Raw genomic sequence first — 11131 nt, forward strand, 5'->3', positions numbered from 1 at the left:
GGAGCTTGCTTCCGTTAGTGACCTTAATAAAGCAACCTCGTGTTTGAGGAATAGGTGAAAAAGTTTAAAATTGTGAAGGACCCATTGCACTCAAATTTCTGTGATAAATGCTTATTCAGTATCCCAGGCAAAAAAAATTAAATATGGTAATAAATCAGCAGGTGGTTTTGGATGGAATGACTGCCTTTCAACTTTCCTTATCGTAGTTGTAGGCTATAAAATGCTTGTGACAGAATAAGCACAATGAATGAACGTGATGTGTAAATGATCTTGCATTAAAAATAATTTTTGCACTGTTGAGCCATCACGTTTCTTAGCACTTATCATGGTTACTAAAATGTTAGTATACAGGCCACAGTCGACATTTGAAAACTAGCTGAAGTAAATCTGTAATCAGCATCATTGGAGTCATTGCCGATTTTAGGAAACTTGAGGCCTATGTTTCTGCTGCAAATCTATTTGTTGGAGAGTATTTCTCTTGTCTTTCTTTAAATTTTTTTCAAACATTCATGGTGGCCAACTTTTGCACCCGGAACAGGTAGTACTGACACTGTTTGCTTTTCATAATAGCACATGGGGCTTTTCAAATCTTTGATAAACACAATCAATAACTGTACACTATAGAAATCATTTGCAAATACATGGTTTTGTGTGGACAATCTTGTAGAGCCTGTTGTGACACAGGCCTGTGAATACCATTACCACATAGACACATCTTGAAAGAGACATGAATCCAAGGACAATTGAGATCTGTGAGCCTAATTGCCTTTTTCATGCAAGCTCATGGAAGGGAGCAAACAGGTCACACATACTGCAATTGTGGTCGGTTTCTGTGATCTTTAAAAGAGAATGTCTGCAGGGGAATTGGGCATCTGAAATTCAGGTGCTCTGAATTTGTTTGCCAATTATGCCAGTGCAACAGTTTTCTGTCCTTGTCTGCTAGTTTAGTCTAGTTTGCCTGACAGATTGCTCTAAAGCTTTCTGGAACCCTTTACAGAGTGATTGTATGCTTGCCTGCTTGGAGTTCATCTCATTGTTTTGTCGTCTTAGCTAGATTTTGCATTAGGTAGTACTCTGCGGTCAGAACTCTGCAGCTTGCATAGTTTTTAGTGCTTACACTCAAGGTTTCTTTATCGGTTTCTATGATGTGACCAAACTTCAAATTAAATATCCATTTGGTCTCTGTAGCCGTGTTGGTGCACGTTTTCTAGACTAGCCTAGATTTTGAAGAATCCAGGTAAATACATGGCCAGGACAGTTCATTTTGACTAAGTTGATCTCTTGAAAATCTCTCTATTCTGTACAGCTTGCAAAGTTCAAGCATGTGTTTGGTATTCAAGTGATTTCATAATTTTTGTGCAGTAAACCTGTAAGTGAACCTAACATATCTGCATTTGAGAAAGCATATAGACAATGTCTAAATTGATGTAGTGTCATTGTTACTGTACTCTAATTGCCACTGTGCAGAATAATACTAATAAGCAAAATTGCAGCTCATGGTCATGTGTCTTTAGGTTACTTGCCATGCATGTGACACAAGTTAAATTCATAGCAGTTCACTGAGCAGTTTTTCAGTTAGGAAGTGCCAACTTGTGCGACAACTTCCTTACACAGCTTGCAAGGGCCTAATGCCCTTGATGTATATAAGCCATAGGTTCAGTGCAGATGTCTGAACACCCAACAGGACATGTCTGTTCCTCAAGCACGGTAGTTAATCTCAACAACTGCCATAATGTTGTTCTCACTATTGTGTGATAGTGTGGCAGTCGATTGGGCAAAGAGCGATGTTGGATGTGCTGGGATCTTCACACATTAACATGGGTAACATGCATGTCTGTTCATACCCTGCCAGGCATTGGCCCTGCAGTGAACATTAACATCTGTCCTGAAGTTTGTTTCTTGACACTGACTTACCATTTTTCCACTGGCCCCTAAGCTAGCCATATGTGTGCTTCCTCTTTTTCTTCATCCCCTTGCCTTCCTCCCTCCTTATTGTTCTCTCGTTGCTGCTGCCTCCTGATCATGGCCTGGCTGCCTCGCAGAGGAGCTTCCATACCTGCGTGCTCCACTGCACAGCATCATCAAGCTTACACCCACGGCCTATGGCTGCGAGATGAAGAAGTTCAGCGTGCCCATAGCTGCAGTGGACACACACCGCGCCAAGCCCAGCGTAAGTACCGACGGCACGTACACCGACACCACTGCAGTCGACAGCCTTGACCTGCAGGGAATGCAGATCACCGAAGAAGTGCTAGTGCAGCTTGACACCTTTGTGCAGGGCTGAATATCTACCATAGCAACTGGTCTCAGCAGCCAACTCGCAGTAGCTAGAGCAGTGCAAGCACTGCAGTGGAGTCCTTGATTTACTACTGCTGTTAGTCTACCCTGGTTGGATATGAACTTCTGCAATGGCTTATGAGAGGTCTGTGGGCTATCATAGAGCAGCTGAATCTGAATGCTTGCTGTGTGGGCATTAGTTTGCTGAAAGTGGGTGTTAGGCAAGTTCTTTGAGAAGGCTAAACTTGGAGTGCTCTACTTTTAAATTTTTTACCCTAAGGGTAGCTTTTGCCCAATAATTTTCTAGCAGCAGAAGTGATACAGCCACCTGGCTAGTTCAATAAGAGCCGAAACCAGAACCCTGTGTACTGTCTCTGCATATGTAAGAAAATCTGCCACTTCATGTTGAAGAAAAACATGCAAGTCTGTGTGATCATGTTAATAAGATGTGAAACTGTGATATGAGAACAAGATAGCAAAGAGCATCTTTCCTGTCCTGTGCTCACATCATACTGTTTTCCAATCATTAGAAGTTTGTACCAACTAGCTCAGCAATGAGTAATGATATGTGCACTTTTTTGTGCGGGCACATAAGTCAGTCAAAAAATTACACATTCACAGTGTTACAATGAGATGATACAAGTAGACCAGAAGGCAGGATCCTATCATGTGTCACTTTGATGCTGTGAGGTTCTTGTAAGAGCTGGTTCAACCATACACTGAATGTGTGCACTACTTTCCAAGCTTAAGCAATATTTCTTTTTTTGTTTTTTTGTCCTTGGCTGCGATGCTGAGTTGTCTCTGGTTTGGGCTGCAGGGGATGTGAATGATAGCTGGAACTTTGAACTGAGCTGATGCAGTGCTCGGGTTGCTGCTGTTGAGTTGCAGAGACCAAGGGGACTCTTGTCTGTGTGCCCTGTGACTTTAACAAGGCAAGGCCCACTTGTGGTCTTTTTCCCACTTGTTTTTCGATTCTTTTGATGCTTAGGCTCGTGTCTTGGCACTGTATACATCACCCAGACCTTTGCTATGAACCATTGTTAAACAGGGTATCATCAGTGTTCGTGGAGTGCTGTAGCAGTTGACAGTTTAGAGTGGCAGAAACATTTGTTCTTTGGGCAGTACAGTTTTTATCCAGCAGTGAAATTCCCAGGACCTGAAGAACCATGTCAAACCGCTGTCCAAGCTGGAATAAATAAATAAATAAATAAATAAGCGAACTTTCTGAGAATCTGGCTTTTCATCGAGGTAACTTCACGATTCAGAAATGTGTCAGTGATGATCATAGCGTTTAACACACACAAAGTAGGTAACTGTAACAATCATCTGCTTTTTCTGCCAAATTTAGTTGCCTCTGTAAACATAACACCTTAATGCCTTGCCAATACCCTTACAAAAGCATGAAATTCCTTTAGGAGTTGCCTGTTAAGTGCTAAGGTTTAGTGCAAGACACCAAGACCCACACATTTTCTGTGAACCAGTGTGAAATAGTATCATCAGTGCTCACACCATACTAATTTCATCTGGTTGAGGGGACACTGCAGCTGCCTTTGTGTGCAACAACTTTGTATAAATGGTGCAACGATATTATTCTTTGTAATGGAGGCTGGGACATCTTTATTCTGAAAAATGGCGTCTGTCTTTGACCTGCATGGTCTGTTTATGAGCATGCATGGTCTATTTTTATTCTTAGGCTTTGGTTTCTTGTTCTCAGTGCTCTGGCATCTATATTGTGCTAGGTAACCTTGTCAAAAGTAAACTTTGGGCCTTGCCTTGTTGCTTAGTACAGTGGAACCTCGCTCATGTTCAGAAATAAAAAAAGAAATGTGTGAAAATTGATATCTAGAGAAACATGACATGTATGATACAAACGGCATATTTACAGTGTTATGCATCAATGACTTAGGTAAGTGTGTAAACCATGAAAATGCAAACAAGGTTCTACTATATTTGAGCATGTAGGACTAGTATACCCCTCATATTTTATGGTTGTCCTGTGTTTTATAGTTATGGCAGGTTACTTTTTACTGCTCAGTCTACTTTTATAAGTGGCAATTTTGTTGTACCTGACCTAATATAGCATTGACATGTATGTCTATACAGTACCTAAGTTAGCCCTTAGTTGAAGAAAACTCTTGGCTTTTGTTGCTTGCCTGACATGTTTTTCACTTTAAAAAGAAGTGGGTTTGTTCACATAGTGCCACATGCCTTGGTGCCTCTGTCATCATACATAATAGCCACACACTACAGGATGAAGCAAAAGTGTAATGCTTTTGCGAGATTTAGCTTAGGGGCTCCAAGTTTAATTGAGAGGAATGATCATATGTAGCTTACAGACAGTGAAATCATGCAAATTATGAAGGAAACACTTCTTGTTTGCTTACTGTCTAGTAATTTGTTGGGAAGAGAAAAGTTGTGATTTTATTGATGCAAGGACAAATTTAACCCCTCCCACACTGTCAAAAATTACAATAATTGTACCAAATTTCCTGGCTTATCACTGCTGCATGTTTACAGTTCAAGCAGCCCATAATGCGTTAAGACTATATGCAATGTCACTAACGTCGACAAGTTGCTCAGTGGCTATGGTGTTGGGCTGCTGAGCACGAGGTCGCGGGATCGAATCCCGACCACGGCGGCCGCATTTCGATGGGGGCGCAATGCGAAAACACCCGTGTGCTTAGATTTAGGTGCACGTTAAAGAACCCCAGGTGGTCAAAATTGCCGGAGTCCTCCACTACGGCGTGCCTCATAATCAGAAAGTGGTTTTGGCACGTAAAACCCCAAATATTATTACTAACGTCGACAAGTGCCAACATCTAGTGTTGAAAACTGGAAGTACAAACAAACTGATGGATATATTCATTGTCCATTCGTGCTGAATTTTTTGTCCTGACAACTATACTAGTCATTGGATATATTATTTCTACAAATTAAGGTGACTATATTCATAATTGGCTTAGAAAGTGTCAACTGTAGGTCAGCATAAATATAATGTTTGGCTATAATCACAGAGGTACTTTAATCAAACTAAGTATGTGCCCTTTGTGATTTTTTGATGTCACTGTCTGCTGGTTTTATATGTTGTTCTAGTGAGCAGCATATTTATTGACCTTTTGAGCATTGCAGCCTTGTTGGTGCAATGCATTGTGCTGTTATCTGGGCAGTGGTTACGAAGACTTACTAAGCACATGAACAAGTTGGTGTAATTAGTTTCACTGGGGGGTGAAAGATATTGTAACATATCTGCTTCTTATTCTGAGCCCTAAAGTACTTCCGTATAGGTTATGTGTTAATAGAACTTCACAGAAGGTGTGCAATGAAAAGTTTGGTGTTTTACACAAGGTTATGCTCCTTGTCGGTCATTGGCAGTTTTTGTTGACACTAGAGCATTCACTCTACACATAATACAAGTTTTAGCATGTAGACTGTCCCTCTATGGCATGTGTACATGACTGGCTGTATTTTCTACATTGCCATATTTTTTCAGCCAAGTGTAGGGTGAGCTGAGTACAGTTGTACCTGTGAACATACTATACTCAACTTTCAAGTGTTCACATTGCCGTATCTTTCAGTAGATAAGCCGTGCCGCTTACAGAGCTACAATCTTGAAAGCATTCGCACTTTACCTGATGTGCTAGCTAGCAGTGCATGCGGAAGCCTAGCTTTCAAAAGACACAGTGATATGTGGATGCCTAGAATGTGCAACTTGGATTGAGGTCCAAAGAGCACTGTATCTTCTAGGTGCATTGTAGCAATTGCTGGCTCCCAACTTTTTTTTTGTGATTGGTGACATCAGTTTCCTGTGTGTACGAGTCAGTGCATGGAGGCTATCTTGGAGTTTGGCAAGGTCGTAGCATCACTTAGATTTCAGCTCCATGTCATTTCGGACGGCTTATTTACAGGAATATACGGTAAGTATCACATTGTAGTACTCCAATGCGGGCATGTTCTTTTGTTGTTTACATTTAGCACGTTTTTCTTTTTAATGTTGTATATATTCTTAACAGTGCTATATTGTTTTATACTATTATTTGTTCCATTTAGTGTTTTAATCGTGTTGGAAATGCTCTTCCTTTTATGGCATATTATCCTGGCTTTCCTCACAGTAGGGCTAACCCATGTCATAATTATGCAGTGCATTCCTTTGCACATATGGTGCAGTTTAATGCAGTATTTTAAGCTAGAGCACTTGTTCCTATATTCAGGTTTACTGATTGCTCTGTCATGATAAAAAAACAGCTGATAGAAGAAACCTAAAAAAATGAGAAAAGCTGCATAACCGCTCATTGCATTGTTGAAAATTGTTCTGATGACCAGGTTTGTGCAATCCATTTGTGCTGAAGCAGCATTGGTGCCTTTTAATGGCAGTTCAGCAGCTCACCATATTTTGTGCCATAAAAATGCATGCAATATAATAATGCAAATGGCTTGCGTTTTCATTTTCTGTGCAGTTGAGTGTGCATTAATGGCAATAACACGAAAGAGGCAATCACCATTGTGTTAATGCATCTGTCTTTGACCACCGTTAACATGTTTAATGACCTTCTATGAATAGTACTATACGTGGATTTTCCAGTGTGTACTTTTCAGCAAACTTGGTGATCGGCATTAATTACATTTATAATATGCATCATATCATGTGAAATTATCCATATATATTGTCCAAAAACAAACATTTTCGATATCATTTCAAATCCGTCATTGAGTCATAGCTGAAATATCAACATCAGAGCACATCTGTCATCATGTCATGCTTGTAGTTTGCATGTCTACAAATCTTACTTTTGACTGTTTTCTGTTCTTATCTATTCTTGCCCGTCTTGAATGTAAAGCTTTCTGCATGAATAACCCCTGCATCAACTTTGCCATTTTGTTCTTACAATGATGGTACTAAAACGCTAAATATGTGCTAAAAGTTAAAGTATATTTTGTAAATCACACAAAAATCTACCAAGAAATGTTTCCGCAAGAGGTAAGGTTAAGTAAAGGAGACATGTATTATTCAATCAGTGCAAGTATCACTTAAAATTAAAGCAATGCCACAATGTTATATAGGCATGTCTAGGGTAGATCTATTTTCTGTGGTGACATTTAAATCTACAGTGAATGAATTTTTTAAATCTTTTGAAAAATGCTTCTTTTTAATGATGAACTGTGTTCCTGAAGATCTGCGTGAAGGCATTTTATTGTAATATATGTATTAACAGAGGGCTATGGCAGATCACTGCTGTGATTTTTCTCCCAAAATAGTCACTTAAAGCAACATTAAAAATGTCCTAGAACCTACTAAGCATTCTTGCAAATGCACTGGGAAGTTGCTTAAAAATTTTATTCAATCTCTATCGAATGTCTGCTCAAGAAGCATTATTTGTACTAAGGCAACAGTAAAATCTGGTGGATGAAATGGCAATGCTGATCTCCATATACTTTTTTTACATGCATCTGCTGCTTGCTTTATATTCATTTATTGCTTTTGTCTGCATGTTGCTGGGATGTGCCAATGCAGGACAACTCTAGTTAGCTTATGTCATAGCTGTGATAGTTATTCTTGCTAGAGCTCTTAAGCAACCATTTATTAGTGTGTGCATCAGTGGCAAGCATCATAAGCTAGCCTTCTGTGATCCCCTTAAGCATGACAGTGACCTTTGTGATACGAAGATTTTATTACCTTGCTCAATGTAGCTACATTGTAAACATATTTGCCATTCCAAATGAATGGATACGTACCCTATCCATTTGATGTTACTTGTTCTGTAAGGAAGAAAGCATGACACCGAACAGTGTACCTTTTTTGGCATTGTCTGTGTACCTCTCAGTTTTAGTGCTGTGCAATGTAGCTGAACTGAGTATTCAATCCAATGTCAATAGTTGTGCCCGCAGTGCTGTGATGCAAGTTATTCAAAAAAAATTCGTTAATAAAAGGAAGATTTTGTTTACCGCTTGCTGGTATCTTCGCAGTCATCACCATCATTCTTGCATTTCTTTGTGGTAACCTTAAATGATTGAGTACACGTGCATGAGAATAGTCTTGGCACAATATATGCATTGTTCTGGCTTGTTTGACAAAAAAGGTCTGTAGCACTAGTCTCCTGTTTGCTAGCTGCATTCACCTAATTCTGTGCATTATTGACCTTTGCTCCTGATGTTCGAAATGCTGCACCAGCTGCTGCCTCAGTGAATTCAACTTAAACACCAACTGCAATGGAATTTCACGTAGGCTACATTCGTTGCAAGTAGTACAGAACCTAAGCAAAAGACTCGTGCATCAGAAGGGGTGGGAGTATTTCGTAAGGTCCCACCTAGTGGGCATGTCCATTTCGTCTGCTGCTGAAGTGCTGATTGGCTGGGGGCGTTTGTCTCCTTCTGACACGTACTCCAGCCCAGCCAATCAGAACTTCAGCAGCAAAAGAAATGGACATGTCCTGTAAGTGGGTACTTACAGAATTCTCCCCCTGGTGGTTGTCACTTTGACGTAAGGCCCTTCACAGCACCTGAGATTTTTCTAGGTGGCCGCGGATGATGGCCTTATCAGTGAGGCTATTCCAAGGAGCTGTGCATTCTAGGTCATGCATCACTTCTGGCGAGTGGTAATAGGGGCATTTCTAAGTTTCAGCATCAAAAACTGCTATTTTAGCAAGCTATTCGTAATATTTTCCTCATATTTCAAATGTCAGATTTTACACGGAGGCTTCTCTTTATCTGCTCTATATTAAACTAGGCTTTTTACGTGGTCCAAAATTTCGTTGCATTTGGTCATTAATCCTTGCCACACCATCTGGAACAGGTGTCATAGTTCCACAATACTCCTCTCATTTCACTGTCAGAACATTGCTATGTAAATAGATCTTGCTACAATTTTAGCATCACTGCTGTGTTATTCTTGCTAGACACAATAAATCTCCCAATAGTCCAGCTGCATTGGATTAAAAGAGGCAGTATTAATACTAAAATCAAGAGTACCAGTAGGAAATCATTAAGGTCATCCCTATAGAATCAAGCATTGGTGTATTTCCATCAACCCACAAAGCAGGTCACCTCTTGGTTTCTGCTCAGTAGATTGCACATGCATAATTAGTCAGTGCATACAGAAGGTAGTGGAATGTGTGTCAGTACAGCAGAGCATAGCATTTAAAGAAGTGCACGAACATTAGTTTGGTGGATGTATGATCTGAAATCAGTATGAACTTAGAACATCATGTTCTGTGCCATGAGTCCCTCATAATTGTAGAACAGGTTATGACCCTAAAAAGCATTTGCTGTCATTCTGTTACTGTCTATTGTATCACAGCGCACAATAAATCGACAGGGGCTGACAGAGTAAAGATACCACAAAGCACTGACTGCAACTGGTTACCCAGTTGCAAATGCCCAGTTGCAGCTAGCACTTTGTGGTGTATTTACTCTGTCAGTCCCTGTCGATTTATTGTGCGCTGTGATCCAATAGACGTGTATAACCAACTAGCCCACCAGTTCCTCCTGAGCAAATTGTTAATCTATTTAGAAAATACACTTAGATATATTGATCATTTTCAGCACTGCACGCTTAACAACCATCACTTTTCATTATTGTAGCAGCAAGGCATGCATTCTCAAGAAAGTCCAGTTATATGCAATACCTTCACTGTTATTCATAGCATGCCAAAAATGTGTGCTTCGAGCACTGTTGGGGAAGAATTTCGCTTGGCGGTTAACAGAAAACATATCAGCAGTCTTCTTACATTGTGAAGTAATTACTCAAGAGATGGTTTACTACAAGTGACTCAGGACATGGACATGCAAGTTGGAATGGTAAGCTTGAATACAATTTATGCCCAACTTCCCTGAAGGGAGCCACAGTTACTGACAGGTAGCCTACTTGGATGGTAACATGTCGAAAGATAGCGCTACCCAAATGCCTGGGCAGTCAGTTTTATGTACCACAGCGTGAGCGTAGTGATGGCCTTAATAAGCACAGTGCCATACACAATTGGCACACATGGGTTATCTACCATGTAGCATTGTGACCAAGTTGTGTGCAGTCAGTGGGTCAATTGGGCCAAGGCTTTATCTAATAAAAAAAAAACCTGACTGTGCCGACGACGCGTGGTGCTTGTGACGTGCAGTGAAGTTTATTTTGACCACTCCTATAAGTAAAAAAAAAGAAACATAGTTGTAGCTGCACGTGGACATTTGGCAGTTGTATGATCAAGGTGAGGCAGGAATTTGTCATAACCCCTCCCTCCTTGTAGCAATACAGCTTCCCACCATTTCTTTTTGTGGTACTAATGGAATTACTGCTCTTTCACATAGTAGCTGCCATCTTTGCAAAGTATGCTTCCTCAGTACTTGCACTATTTATCAAACATTTCCCAATCTTTCTTTTTTTCTTGTAGGCACATGGGCATCATTTGATCATGTTTTATGTAAAATACGGCTCGAAATATCGACTGTTATTAGACTTGGTTCAGCCACCACCACCACGTCCTTCTTATGGCATCTTTCAAATTGATGCTACCAACCAGTAAATGGCCACAGAGCAGCATCACGAGTTATGAAATTTTCATTAAGTGATTCCTGCTGTCACTTCGGTATCAAGGTATTTTTCGTGTTTCCACATCTTGTTTCTAGCCTTTGCTTTACACTTCTCTCCTTTTTGTTCCCGTTTTCGGTTTAATTACCGTGCATGTTCAATCGGTTGTTCTATAGCCCCTTCTGCGAAGCCTGTGGAAAGTAATCCCTCCGGTGCCTAGCAATGAAAATATTCTGCGAACACATATTGCAGAAGTCCATGTATTTGTCTCCACCACCATTTTATCACGTTGCAGTCCTCATCATCGCTGCTTTGCAGTAACTCGTGGGTGCAGTAGCCCCC

The 11131-nt window shown here is 40.4% G+C and overlaps 1 protein-coding gene across 11 annotated transcripts in view; it reads left to right on the top strand.

Annotated features, from left to right (window-relative positions):
• The window catches only part of Pfrx (6-phosphofructo-2-kinase/fructose-2,6-biphosphatase), a 149839-nt gene that overhangs the window by 122821 nt on the left and 15887 nt on the right, over positions 1 to 11131 (top strand). For 7 of the 11 annotated variants that reach the window (XM_075669643.1, XM_075669640.1, XM_075669641.1 and 4 more), the window contains one exon: positions 2043 to 3492. The exons of 1 other annotated variant lie outside the window; for it this stretch is intronic. In XM_075669643.1, the coding sequence (XP_075525758.1) occupies positions 2043 to 2284 (242 nt within the window). In that variant the 3' untranslated portion in view covers positions 2285 to 3492. Of the gene's footprint in view, positions 1 to 2042; positions 3493 to 11131 lie in introns of those variants that run through there. 3 more of the 11 variants (XR_012822803.1, XM_075669634.1, XM_075669635.1) reach the window with 1 other exon arrangement.

The sequence above is a fragment of the Dermacentor variabilis genome, chromosome 9 (genome assembly GCF_050947875.1).
Source record: "Dermacentor variabilis isolate Ectoservices chromosome 9, ASM5094787v1, whole genome shotgun sequence".
In the NCBI taxonomy this organism is placed as follows: Eukaryota; Metazoa; Arthropoda; class Arachnida; order Ixodida; family Ixodidae; genus Dermacentor; species Dermacentor variabilis.